This window comes from Oncorhynchus kisutch, linkage group LG1 (assembly GCF_002021735.2).
Source record: "Oncorhynchus kisutch isolate 150728-3 linkage group LG1, Okis_V2, whole genome shotgun sequence".
NCBI lineage: Eukaryota > Metazoa > Chordata > Actinopteri > Salmoniformes > Salmonidae > Oncorhynchus > Oncorhynchus kisutch.
In genome coordinates, this window is record NC_034174.2 from 24,478,919 (window position 1) to 24,493,566 (window position 14,648).

The 14,648-nt window shown below is 42.0% G+C and overlaps 1 protein-coding gene across 8 annotated transcripts in view; it reads left to right on the forward strand.

Moving 5' to 3' along the window:
* Positions 1-9,646: 9,646 nt before the first annotated feature.
* The window catches only part of LOC109897058 (membrane-associated guanylate kinase, WW and PDZ domain-containing protein 1-like), a 182,278-nt gene continuing 177,276 nt past the window's right edge, over positions 9,647-14,648 (forward strand). For 7 of the 8 annotated variants that reach the window (XM_031805065.1, XM_031805219.1, XM_031805133.1 and 4 more), the window contains exon 1: positions 9,648-10,460. In XM_031805065.1, the coding sequence (XP_031660925.1) occupies positions 10,163-10,460 (298 nt within the window). In that variant the 5' untranslated portion in view covers positions 9,648-10,162. Of the gene's footprint in view, positions 10,461-14,648 lie in introns of all 8 variants that reach the window. The other variant, XM_031805426.1, reaches the window with a different exon arrangement.

The window sequence follows — 14,648 nt, forward strand, 5'->3', positions numbered from 1 at the left end:
GATACATTTCAGACCAAAACATAACCTACATACTGAACTGCAGAATGGTATTGGTAAGAAAAATTATGATTTACAAGCCCTCAATGACATAGCCTCTCATTGCCGGTGGTATGACAGCAATCCTAAATAGTGTCAGATAATCTGATGGCCTTTTTGTGAGAACCACTCATCTGTAATCTGACAGGGTAACACTGGGCTTTGCTGCTCTGCTTTACATAAAAATAGGGATTTCGCTCCCCCTCCCTTCCTCTCACTCTCTCTCTTTCTGTGGATATTATGACGAATAAGTCTTTATCGGGCCAGAGAGGAAAATAAGATTAAAAAGACATTGAAGCAAAAAATGTCCCTCCTCTTTTACAGAATGTTTAACACAGAAGCATGTTGGTTACAGTAGGTCAGTGACAGACTGGCAGACTTGTTGGGAGTGTGTTACAATACAGGGGGTTAATGGGTATAGTGATACTATTATACAGAATAACAGACAATCAGGCCGCAGAGGGAAAAATGTGCTTATGGTTTTAAAGATTTTAAAGATTTAAAGATTGTGTTTTTCAGACCCATCTCTCTGCTGTAGTGGCATATCACACATATATGACACTGTTGTTATTAGGAGGTCATCCCTTGGCAGTGCACTATAGCCTTCATAAAGTCTCTTGTGTGATTTCACTATACTACTATAACCATCCCCCAGTCATTCTACAGAGAACTATAGAGCACTCCAAAGAAATGCATTTGTTACTCTTTATAGCTACAAACTTGAATGAAACAGCCATTGTGTTCTGTAGCCTACTGTGCATGATCTTTAACAGACTGTTTGGTGACCAGTTTGTACCACTGGAATACTGTTATAAGCTGGGCATGAAACCTGTATGCATGAAACCTGTATGCATGAAACCTGTATGCATGAAACCTGTATGCATGAAACCTGTATGCATGAAACATGTATGAATGTATGAAACCTGATATTACTGAGAAAGAGACATGTTCTCTTTATGATAGATCCAGTGAGGGCCAACATCATACAGTCTTCTTCTTCTCTCGCATGCTATGGAGAGGTGAGGGCTGTGACAGGAACTGCAAATTTAGTACCTTTCCACCCCTAATTCAATTACTTTTTCTCCTACTTTTTCTCTCTCCCTCTCTTCCCTCCTCCCAGGTCCAGCCAGTCAATTTAACAGTCCATTCCCGTATGTACAGAAGGGTGTGGACTGAGAGAGAGATGGAGGAACAATGCACCTCCACTACTGTTTACACCTAGATAAAGACCTACTGTATGCTGTTGATAACTCACTAAAACTGTGCTGCAATGATAGTTGTCCCCACTGGGCACTTTGAAGATGAGCTGATGGTGATTTCATTGACTGAGTATGATGTCTTAATGATGGATGGGGCTGTTACCGTCTACAGTGAATATCTAAATCCACTTGCTATTGATTGTGGATTCTTGCCAATACAGACATCTCAAGCACTCAAAAAAGTAAATTGTCACAATTGAAGCATAAAGTGTTTTGGATTGACCTGACGATTAGTCACCATGGTGACCGGTGGTCCTTTGTCTACGAAGCCGCTCAGCATTAACAACAGTGTATGGAAGCCAGTGCAAAAGGTCAATCAAACAGTTAGGCTTCCACTGGCATCACTGAATCATAAATGCAAGTGGTGCCTTGGATATGATGAGATATAAAAGACCATTGATTTGATACGTGTCTCAGGATGGGGTCCTGACATTTATATGATTAGACCCCCCCAGAACAGAAACAACATGTAAACATGTATGCATTCAGAAAGTGTTTTGACCCTTAGACTTTTTCCACATTTTGTTGAGACAGCCTTATTCTAAAATGGATTAAATCGTGTTTTTTCCTCATCAAACAAAAACAGAGTTTCTCCCATTCTTCTCTGCAGATCCTCTCAAGCTCTGTCAGGTTGGATGGGGAGTGTTGCTGCACAACTATTTTCATTGTCTCTCTAGAGATGTTCGATCGGGTTCAAGTCCGGGCTCTGGCTAGGCCACTCAAGGACATTCAGAGACTTTTCCTGAAGCCACTCCTGCATTGTCTTGGCTGTGTGCTTAGGGTCAATGTCCTGTTGGAAGGTGAACCTTCGCTCCAGTCTGATGTCCTGAGTGCTCCGGAGCGGGTTTTCATCAAGGAACTTTCAGTACTTTGCTCCGTTCATCAATCCCTCCATCCTGACTAGTCTCCCAGTCCCTGCCGCAGCAAAACATCCCCACAGCATGATGCTGCCACCACCATGCTTCACTGTCGGGATGGTGCCAGGTTTCCTCCAGATGTGACACTTGGCAAACAGGCCAAAGAGTTCAATCTTGGTTTCATCAGACCAGAGAATCTTGTTTCTCATGGTCCGAGTCCTTTTAGATGCCTTTTGGCAAACTGCATGCAGGCTGTCATGTGCCTTTTACTGACGAGTGGCTTCCGTCTGGCCGCTCTACCATAAAGGCCTGATTGGTGGAGTGCTGCAGAGATGGTTGTCCTTCTGGAAGGTTCTCCCATCTCCACAGAGGATCTCTGGAGCTCTGTCAGAGTGACCATCAGGTTCTTGCTCTCTCCCTGACCAAGGCCCTTCTCTACCGATTGTTCAATTTGGCCTAACAGCCAGCTCTAGGAAGAGTCTTGGGTGTTCTAAACTTCTTCCATTTAAGAATGATGGAGGCCACTGTGTTCTTGGGGACCTTCAATGCTGAAGAATTTGTTAGTACCCTTCCCAGATCTGTGCCTCGACACAATCCTGTCTTGAAGCTCTATGGGCAACTCCTTTGACCTCATGGCTTGGTTTTTGCTCTGACATGCACTGTCAACTGTGGGACCTTATATAGACAAGCATGTGCCTTTCCAAATCATGTCCATTCAATTGATTTCACCACAGGTGGACTCCAATCAACTTGTATACACATCTTAAGCATGATCGATGGAAACAGGATGCACCTGAGCTCAATTTTGAGTCTCATAGCAAATGGTCTGAATACTTATGTATAGTGGTCTAAAGTACTTAAGTAAAAATACTTTAAAGTATTAAGTCGTTTTTTGGGGTATCTATACTTTACTTTTTTGACTGCATCCCTTATGAAAATATTGTACTTTTTACTCCATACATTTTCCTTGACACCCAAATGTACTTATCAACCGGAAATCCCTGGTCATCCCTACTGACTCACTAAACACACACGCTTCGTTTGTAAATGATGTCTTAATGTTGGAGTATGCCTGTGGCTTTCCGTATATAAAGCAAAGCAAATGGTGCCATCTGGTTTGCTTATTATAAGGAATTTGAAATTATTTATACTTTAACTTTTGATACTTAACTATATTTTAAACCAAATGCTTTTATACTTTTACTCAAGTAGAATTTTACTGGGTGACTTTTACTTGAGTCATTTTCTATTAAGGTATCTTTACTTTTACTCAAGTACAGTACGATAGTTGGGTGCTTTTATCACCACTATAAATAAGGCATTTCTGTTTTTTATTTTTAGAATAAGGCTGTTACATAACAAAATGTGGAAAAGGTCAAGGGGTCTGAATGCTTCTCGAATGCACTGTATATGTGCAGCTTGTGTAGATCTTTGATGCTATGTATCATTGTGTCCATGTATGAACATAAACTGATACATTTTTCATTGTCAGGAAAAACAACTTATTATCTTAGACCAAATGGCAGACATATTGCTGAGAAAGAGAGTGTGAGTGTCACGGACGTCGTAAGAAGCGGACCAAGGTGATTCCTCTTTGTTAGAATGTCGCCAACAAAAACAATACAAAAAGTCTGTGAAGCTTAACAGGGCTATGATGCCTCTAACAAAGTTAACTTCCCACAATGACAGAAGGGAAAAAAGGCTGCCTAAGTATGATTCCCAATCAGACAACGGTAGACAGCTGTCCCTGATTGAGAACCATACCCGGCCAAAACATAGAAATACAAAAACATAGAAAACAGAACATAGAAACCAAATAGAGACATAAAAAGGCTCTCTAAGGTCAGGGCATGACAGTGAGAGAGCGAGAGAGAGAGAGAAGGAGTGAAAGAGCGATAGAGAAAGAGAGAGAAAGATAAGAGTCAGAGACATATAGAGGAGACAGAAAAACTAGTGGCCATGGGAGAATGGCCTGGCTGTACCCGTCTGTCTGATTTGGCTGACACAGTGTGACAGGAAGCTGGCACTGGCTCTGCTCGACCCCCAATGAAGGTCAAAGTACATCTGACTAGCACTGGCACACCATGTCACTCTTTTAAAGGGTTCCCTCTCTCCTCCTGTCCTCGCCCTAATGACCCTGGAACTGACAAGCACTAGAGAAGTGATAACAATATCACTTACAGCATATAATGATGACTCTCACCTATCCAGCTTCACCAGATCAGGGGTCCAAGGAGAGGCAGCGAGGACAATGTGCAATGGGACACTTGTGTAATGGGACACTTACACAAACGTTACAATGTATAATGGGATACTTATTATTATTCTGCTTACCTCTATGTGATCACCACTCTGAATGTATTAGTAGGCTGTACTATCTTACTAGAGGTAAATTAAGCGATGCTGCATCTGACAACATCTGATTGACACTATGGTTAACACTATTTACATACATCCAGAGTGGGAATGTATGGTTTAACTCTATAGCCCTGGGCTTGATAAATTGTTCCTGTGTCTGATTAACTGATCTGAGAAGAAGCTACACAGTTTAGTCTTAAAAGCACTCACTCCGTTTCCCGTCCCATCCAGGCCAATGGCTTCCCTCCCGTGGGATAGAGAGTACTTTGAATGTTATTTTTAGGTTTGGAAAAGCTCATCTGCTTTTCCCTAGGTGAGAGGCACAGCCCATCTGATTCCATCAAACAACATTTCCTGTTCCTACGCCTCAGCCCAGCTGTCTAATGCCTCTCTCTCTCTCTCCCTCTCTCTCTCTCTCTCTCTCTCTCTTTCACTGTCTATCTCATGATGATGATGATGATGGTGTGCTGATGATAAAACTGATGACGTTGACAGTTATCACAATTATGTTTAATATAGCCTATTGTAAAATTGTATAGTTGTAGCTCCTATAATGGTGAACACTATTCTAAACATGTTTTGTGTTCGACTCAAATGAAAGAATACACATACCAGGGTTCCATATTAGTAGGGCACAGAGGGTGTGTATGTCTGTCCATTGGTTTGAGGGGAAGTTCCAGTGAGAGATGGAAGAATGTACCACAGGAAAAACCTGAATTACTGGACTCCAAAGAGAAGAACACATTTATTTCACCTGGCCAAGTGATCTGCATTCCATTCCAAACCAGAAAAAGGCTGCGTTCACACAGGCAGCCCAATTCTGATCTTTATTTCAGTAATTGGTATTTTGACCAATCAGATCAACTCTGAAAAAGAGCTGACATGAAAAGATCTGATGTGATTGGTCAATAGACCAATTAATGTGAGGCACTAACTCCGCCATGCTTGTTGGGGGGGGGGGGGGGGGGGGGGGGGGGTAAATGCTGAAAATAAGGTCTGTTGTAACACCTGCTTAGAAGATCTAGTACATTTTGTTCGATGAGATAATCTTCATCAGCTAATGTTAATGTTTGTGAATTTTGAACCATTTATGTAATCAAAACAAGCACACAAAAGCTTCATAATTCATAAAGGTCATGTTAACTGACTGATATTATCTCATACAACAAAATGTATAAGATATTCTAAGCCTCTGTTAACCTCAGACCTTATTTTCAGCATTCATCCCATAAAACATCCTCCATTCAGGTTGCAAGGGCACTGATTTCCCCCTTAACTAGCCTTAATGGTTAGCCACCCCCTCCCCCAGCCCAACCCAAAGAAAATGGAAAATGATGGGTACTGTCTTAATAAAACACAATTTTCCTGACATGGATATGACAGTTTGCCAGGGTAAACACCAGACTGCTGCAACCTGATCGGTAGCATTAGCCACTCTAGCATGGTGGTGGGAAAATGTGTTTTATTAAGTATGCCTATTCTTCATTTTATTGGGGGGATGCGGCTCGTCATTAAGGCTAGTTAAGGAGAATATCGACGCTCTTGCAGCCTGAATGGAGGATGTTTTATGCATGAGCCGGACACGAGTGTATAGCTGGCTGCAAAGATTCCAGTTGGATGCAAACAACGTAAAAGGAATAATAGCTCCATCTGGGCTAGTTAGTAGGATGGGGTGGGTATTGTAGTAGGTTAGAGTGCATTCGGAAAGTATTCAGAACCCTTGACTTTTTGCACATTTTGTTACATTACAGCCTTATTCTAAAATTGATTAAATTGTCACCCCCCTCATCAATCTACACATAATACACCTACATATACTGCTAGGGGTTCTGCTAGCGGAACGTTTCGACAACATCCGGTGAAATTGCAGAGCACGAAATTTAAAATAAATTATTAGAAATATTTAACTTTCATACAATCACAAGTGCAATACACCAAAATACAGCTTAACTTCTTGTTAATCCAGCCACCGTGTCAGATTTCAAAGAGGCTTTACGGCGAAAGCACATGCGATTATCTGAGGACAGCACCCCATCAAACAAACACATGACAATCATATTTCAACCCGCCAGGCGCAACACAAAACTCAGAAATAACTATATAATTCATGCCTTACCTTTTCTGTTGGCACTCCAATATGTCCCATAAACATCACAAATGGTCCTTTTGGTCGATTAATTCCATCGTTATATCCCCAAAATGTCAATTTATTTGGCGTGTTTGATTCAGAAAAACACCGGTTCCAACTTGCCCCACATGACTACACATTATCTGATAAGAAACCTGAAATCTTGGTCCAAACATTTCAAACAACTTTCCTAATCAAAATGTAGCTATTTTAAAACGTAAATAATCTATAAAATTTAAGATGGATTAAACTGTATTCAATAGCGGATAAAATGAAAGTGGAGCGAGCACTAGGTCGCGCGCCCCAAACTCAACAGTACACTAGACTCGACACTCAGTCTGAACAGCTATACTTCTTCATTACTCAAAAAGAAAAACATCAACCAATTTCTAAAGACTGTTGACATCTAGTGGAAGCCCTAGGATCTGCAACCAGGTGCCTCAGAAACCTAGATTCCCATAGAAAAGCAATTGAAAAAACAGTCACCTCAACAAAAAAAAATCCTTGATGGTTTGTCCTTGGGGTTTCGCCTGCCAAATAAGTTCTGTTATACTCAGACATCATTTTAACCATTTTAGAAACTTAAGAGTGTTTTCTATCCAAATCTACCAAGTATATGCATATCCTAGCTTCTGGGCCTGAGAATAGGCAGTTTACGTTGAGCATGAAACGTGAACGTTGAACGTGAAAATACCGCCCCCTATCCCAAACAGGTAAATGACAAAGCAAAATCAGGTTTTAGCAAATTGTTTTTTTTATGCAAAAATGAAACATGACATTTACATAAGTATTCAGACCCTTTACTCCGTACTTTGTTGAAGCAACTTTGGCAGCAATTACAGACTTGAGTTTTCTTGCGTATGACACTACAAACTTGGCACACCTGTATATGGAGAGTTTCTCCCATTCTTCTCTGCAGATCCTCTCAAGCTCTGTCAGGCTGGATGGGGAGCATCGCTACACAGCTATTTTCAGGTCTCTGCAGAGATGTTCAATCGGGTTCAAGTCCGGGCTCTGGCTAGGCCACTCAAAGACATTCAGAGACGTTTCCTGAAGCCACTCCTACATTGCCTTGGCTGTGTGCTTAGGGTCATTGTCCTGTTGGAAGGTGAACCCCAGTCTGAGGTCTTGAGCACTCTGGAGCAGGTTTTCATCAAGGAACTTTCTGTACTTTGCTCCGTTCCCTCGACCCTGCCATGTTTCCTCCAGACGTGACGCTTGGCATTCAGGCCAAAGAGTTCAATCTTGGTTTCATCAGACAATATAATCTGTTTCTCATGATCAGAGTCCTTTAGGTGCCTTTTGGCAAACTCCAAGTGGGCTGTCTTGTGCCTTTTACTGACGAGTTGCTTTCGTCTGGCCACTCTACCATAAAGGCCTGATTGGTGGAGTGCTGCAGAGATGATTGTCCTTCTGGAAGGTTCTCCCATCTCCACAGAGGAACTCTGGAGCTCTGTCAGCGTGACCATCGGGTTCTTGGTAAGCTCCCTGACCAAGGCCCTTCACCCCGATTGCTCAGTTTCGCTGGGCGGCCAGCTCTAGGAAGTCTTGATGATTCCAAACTATTTCCATTTAAGAATGATGGAGGTCACTGTGTTCTTGGGGACCTTCAATGCTGCAGAAATGTTTTGGTACCCTTCCCCAGATCTGTGCCTCAACTCAATCCTGTGTCAGAGCTCTATGGACCATTCCTTCAACCTCATGGCTTGGTTTTTGCTCTGACATGCACTGCCTTTCCTAATCATGTCCAATGAATGTAATTTACCACAGATAGACTCCAATCAAGTTGTAGAAACATCTCAAGGATGACCAATGGAAACAGGATCCACCTAAGCTAATGTCGAGTCTCATAGAAATGTGTCTGAATACTTATGTAAATGAGGTATTTCCAAAAACCTGTTTTTTCTTTGTCATTATGGGGTATTGTGTATAGATTGATGCAGAAAGAATGCAACATAAAAGCTGTAAAGTAAAATATGTGGAAAAAAGTGAAGGGGTCTGAATACTTTCCGATTATACACTGAGCAAAAATAGAAACCGACATGTAAAGTATTGGTCCCATGTTTTATGAGCTGAAATTAAAAATCCCCGAAATGTTCCAAATGCACAAAAAGCTTATTTCTCTCAAATTTTGTAGACAAAGTTGTTTACATTCCTGTTAGTGAGCATTTCTCCTTTGCCTAGACAATCCATCCACCTGACAGGAAGCTGATTAAACAGCATGATCATTACACAGGATCATTAACTTGTGCTGGGGACAATAAAAGGCCACTCTAAAATGTGCAGTTTTGAGGGAGCACGCAATTGGTATGCTGACTGCAAGAATGTTCCAAAGAATTGAATGTTAATTTCTCTACCATAAGCCGCTTCCAACGTCGTTTTAAAGAATTTGTCAGTACATCCAACCGGCCTCACAACCACGCCAGTTCAGGACCTCCACATTCGACTTCTTAATATGAGTGGGTGGAGGAGGCTTGCTGAGGACTATTTCTGTCTGCAATTAAGCCCTTTTGTGGGGAAAAACTAATTCTGATTGGTTGGCCCTGGCTGCCAAATGGGTGGGCCTAAGCCCTCAACGGACCACCCATGGCTGCACCCCTGCCCAGTCATGTGAAATCCATAGATTAGGGCCTAATAAATATATTTCAATTGACTGATTTCCTTATTTGAGCTGTAACTTAGTAAAATCTTTGAAATTGTTGCATGTTGCGTTTACAGTTTTGTTCAGTATATAAAGAATTGGCCAAATAATGTATTTATATACAAATGTACGTATTAAAAATAAATACATGTATTTATTATATATGTCACGCATCAAAAATACATCTAAAAATTCATAAATTATACATTACTTGGCCAAATTGTTATATTTAAAATACTGTATATCCTAAAATGCATCCACAATACATGTTTTAAATTAGTTTTTTTCGTTTGAGGAGCATTAGGACCTTGTAATAGGTGAAGCCATTAGGCTTTCCCTCTGGACTCCGGAGGGAAACAGGACGCATGCGCTCATTTTACTATCAGCACATCCCGATCGCTACTGCAAGCAGTGGGACGAAATGTAACAAAACACACGACAACGTTGTACCTGTTTAAAGGAGCCGTTGTGGTGCCACCAACCAAATCACCTATTATTCAAAGTAAAACCTTCATCGCTTTGATCTTGAACGGGAAATATTTAAAGTGGTTTCATAAAAAAGGAACTGAGAAAGGATTTGACAAGTGGAGACTATACGTTTGTGGCAGCGTTTACTCGGCAAATATGTTAACAAGATGAGAAAAACAATACCTGTAAATTAAGACCAGCTGCTCAAGACGTCAATAGAAGTGGTCCATCAGACGAGAATGGCTTGATTTTGTTTGTGTGAACAATGAGTCGTTTTTGACAGCAGCACTCATGCTTCAGGGAAAGAAAAAGAAAGTTTGCTGCGTCTGATTTTGATATTACATTCTGAGACTCGTTTTGTTGTCTATATTGTTTTTAGTCGGCAAGACCACCTGTTTGGTTTGGCATATTCACCATGGCCAAAGTGATCCAAAAGAAGAATCACTGGACCACCAAAGTTAACGAGTGCGCGGTTCTCAAAGACGCTCCGGGTGACTTGAATGTGCCATTGCTGGGCGGTGCAGAGAACGGAGAGTTCGCCTTCATCGGACAAGTTAACGAGGATATCGTTATTTACAAAAATGGAAAATTAACGGAGGGGGAGTTGATATTGGAAGTAGAGAACCTATCGATCTCTGGATTGCCTCTGTATGATGTACAGACAGTGATAAATAATTGCAAGGGTCCCGTCAGATTGAAAACAGTCAGACAAGGTAAGAGATGACACAGAAGCAGCAGCGTCTATAGCGCTTCATTCATCCATATGACGTGATGTATCCAATGTTATGTCCTGATTCATTTACAACTTTTCAGAATCCCATTTAAAGTTTTAGTTCTGTCAGATGTACATCCTCATAAAATGTATGACCCTGTTGTCCCCACCCACGAATGGACATGTATCATTGCGGCAGTTGTAAATGTGTATATATTATTGCTATTTTTCACTGTACCCTGCCTGTGATTACATCGGCATCCCTGTGCATGTGACTAATAAACTCCATTATGTATCTATCATGTATACATGTTGAAATACCCCTTCCTCCTTATAGCAACACCCACAAGCCTTGCATGTCAGCATTTTACTTTTATATGATTGGAGAGTACAGATGTTGTGGGCCAAATAATATTTGGTCTGTAGACCACCCATTAGTCCTAAGGCACTTACTGATAGTTGACTACATCCCAACCTCTCTGCCTGTACCTCAGCAGTAGGATGACAACAGCATTCATTTGCATCATACGTCTTTTTAAAGAGCTTAACTTGATTGCTGACATGCAACACATTTTGGGACTATATCAACAACGAGCTAATGAAATTACTTCCAAAATAGTTTTGGGGTGGAATTTTACAATATCAGCAGCCAAACAGCAGCTCTGGCCAGTGGGAACCATTCATGGTCAACTTGACTCGGCCTGGCCATATAGTTTGACACTAAGCCAGTGTGACTGGAACCCAGTGTGTCTTGCAGGCTTGTAGGGATGCTCAGAGCCACAGAGATGGAGTGTTACTCTGGGATCTGACTGATTTCAAAAGTTTGTCCAAAGAGAGAAAAAAATCACAGAAAGAGAAAAGAAAATAGCAAAACCATACTCTTTTTACACTTCTATTTGCTCTATACATCCTGAGCACATATGCCTACTTTGTTGGCACTGATTAAGAGCCTCTTGATGGGAAACCTGTACATTAGCATGGCAGTTCCATACCTCAAAATCCCAATTCAACACATGGTTCTAGTTATGGTAAGTCTCCTCTGTCTATTCGGAAGACTGACAATCCTACCCATGTCCATAAATTACTTGAGACAATTATCAAGAATCTGGCCAATCAGCTCCCACTCCAGTCCCAGTGTTCCACCTGTCCCATTTCCAGATCCTGTCTGGAGGTGGGGAGGAACGGAGGGGATGCAATGGCGATACACTCACATGACCATATTCTGTTTCAGGTTTCAATAATTTACGTTGTCTGGGAATGTTTCTCCCTAATCAGGCTTAATTGGGAAAATATTTTTGGCAAAGGGCCATCTAACCCATATTCAGTTTGTTCAAGGCGTCTGTCATTTTCACACAGTTTACGGAATGGAAAAGCAAAAGACTGCTGATTAGGCTATTGTTCATCAGGTCGTGAAGGTTTCTGCATCATCCCTCGAGTTCAGGGGATAGGCTGGGCATAGCATGTTTGAGTGCTGATTGAGGCATTTTAATAACAACCAACAGTTTCTGTGTGCTATTGTTGTGGGAGGATTACAGTACACACGCATGACACTGCACTGCCACTGTGTACTACATACCATTATGTGGCCATGCTGCTGTATTGACACAGTCAACTTGATTATGTCATTGGTCAAAGTTTCGAAATGCATTCCCACACTGTATACCGTGTATATTTTACAGGACTCCCGCTGTGTATCACAAAGAGAGACATGTCTTTGATTGACATTTCCTATGTAATAATTTGTCTGAGGCTGTGAGGTATCCAGTCTGAACACTAAACTGTATTTGAGGGAAATAGGTTGCAGATTAGATTATTATCATTATGTCCAAGGTTATGATAAAAATAACAGTTGTATGTGTGGGTGGCTCTACTCTGGTCTACATATGACAGTTATCAACATTTCCGCTACACCCCCCCCCCCCCCCCCCACTTCCCATGAACACACACACACACACACACACACACACACACACACACACACACACACAGGCTACCATGGGAGTTTTCCTTTTTTTAACAATGTGATGTGAGTATAGCTAGCTTTTCCTGTGGTTTCAATTTATAGCAGTGAATTAACTGTAGGTGGTAGGTGGAGAATGTCTCTCTTTGTCTTTGCATGTGGAAGCGTTTAGTAGTGGTGTGAATGGTCCGTGAAATGCTTTTGTCGAGGGATGGGTATCGTTAAGATTTTAATGGTTTTTCTACTCTTACCAATACTGCTTATCAGTCTGGTACTTTAACGGTATTCTTATCGATTATTTTTGTTATTTTTTATGAAAGAAAATGAAACAAATTTAAGAACAGAATTAACATTGCTTTATTTTCTGAAATGTCAAATAAATATACAATTATTTAGAGCAAAAAACAGCAATGTTTTGAACAAATCACTATTATAGACTATAATGTTGTGGTGATGATAATGTAAAACAAATTAAATAAACAATATTTTCCTGCAGAAGACAATACAGTGGTATAGAACAACATGGGTGGGGCATGCAGGTAGGCTGCAGAAGACAATACAGTAGTATAGAACAACACGGGTGGGGCATGCAGGTAGGCTGCAGAAGACAATACAGTGGTATAGAACAACACAGGTGGAGCATGCAGGTAGGCTGCAGAAGACAATACAGTAGTATAGAACAACATGGGTGGGGCATGCAGGTAGGCTGCAGAAGACAATACAGTAGTATAGAACAACACAGGTGGGGCATGCAGGTAGGCTGCAGAAGACAATACAGTAGTATAGAACAACACGGGTGGGGCATGCAGGTAGGCTGCAGAAGACAATACAGTAGTATAGAACAACACAGGTGGGGCATGCAGGTAGGCTGCAGAAGACAATACAGTAGTATAGAACAACACAGGTGGAGCATGCAGGTAGGCTGCAGAAGACAATACAGTAGAATAGAACAACACAGGTGGGGCATGCAGGTAGGCTGCAGAAGACAATACAGTAGTATAGAACAACACGGGTGGGGCATGCAGGTAGGCTGCAGAAGACAATACAGTAGTATAGAACAACACGGGTGGGGCATGCAGGTAGGCTGCAGAAGACAATACAGTAGTATAGAACAACACGGGTGGGGCATGCAGGTAGGCTGCAGAAGACAATACAGTAGTATAGAACAACACGGGTGGGGCATGCAGGTAGGCTGCAGAAGACAATACAGTAGAATAGAACAACACAGGTGGGGCATGCAGGTAGGCTGCAGAAGACAATACAGTGGTATAGAACAACACGGGTGGGGCATGCAGGTAGCTTGTTGCAATGTTTGTGAGGAGAGGCAGAGTAGTTCTCTTCTCCCACCACCACATCACAGGATCTTCAGCCATGGAGATGGGGATGGGAGGCACGCCTTTGTAGAGCTCGACCTCTAGGTAAACACGCTCGCTGATGGTGAGGGACGAGGTGTCCTGTTGGATTGTCAACCTCAACTTCCTGTCCTGCTCTGAGAACAGCTCCTCCAAGGCACTCCTCGATTTGTTCAATGGAGGGACTGTCTCCTCCTTTTCCTCTCCTTCTCCTTCAGACTCCTCCTCCTGTGTCTGGTGCTCTGTGTCTGTCTGCTCCGGCTCTCCTGACAACCCTGGTGTTGCTCCTGTCACATTGGCCTCAACAGTTGCCTTCCTCAGTCTGTCCCAGGTAGCGTCACTCGGCCTCACTTTAAATCTGGGGTCCATTGCTGTGGCCTCATGCAGGAAGGCATGATAGCGCTCAGAGAGGTTCTCCCACACCTTCTCTTTGATGGTTGCCACAAATGTTGTATCTTCATGCTTCATAGTGAAGGGCTCTTCCAGTTTGTGGAGGATGGGTATGATCTGTCCACAGGGGGCATTCTTTTCACATGACACATACAGTGTGAATGTATAGAGGATTCTCATGAGCTGGACAAACTCCTCAGCCTTATGGAAGTCCTCATCCTTCAGACGGTCCAGGTTGCTTTTTGCAGTCGTTGGTCCAATGCTGCTGCTTGGATGGCTGGATACTGCTCCATCAATCTCTCCATCATTAGATAGAGTTCCATCTGGTCTTGACATCAAGGATGAGCGAGTTTTGCGGAAGGCCTGAAACAAAAACAAAAAAAACATACATTTAATTACCTCACACTTGAATATTGAATTAAATGGTTAAATATGGGAATTTCAAAATAATACTTTAATATATTGAATTGGCTTCTTACCAATTTTG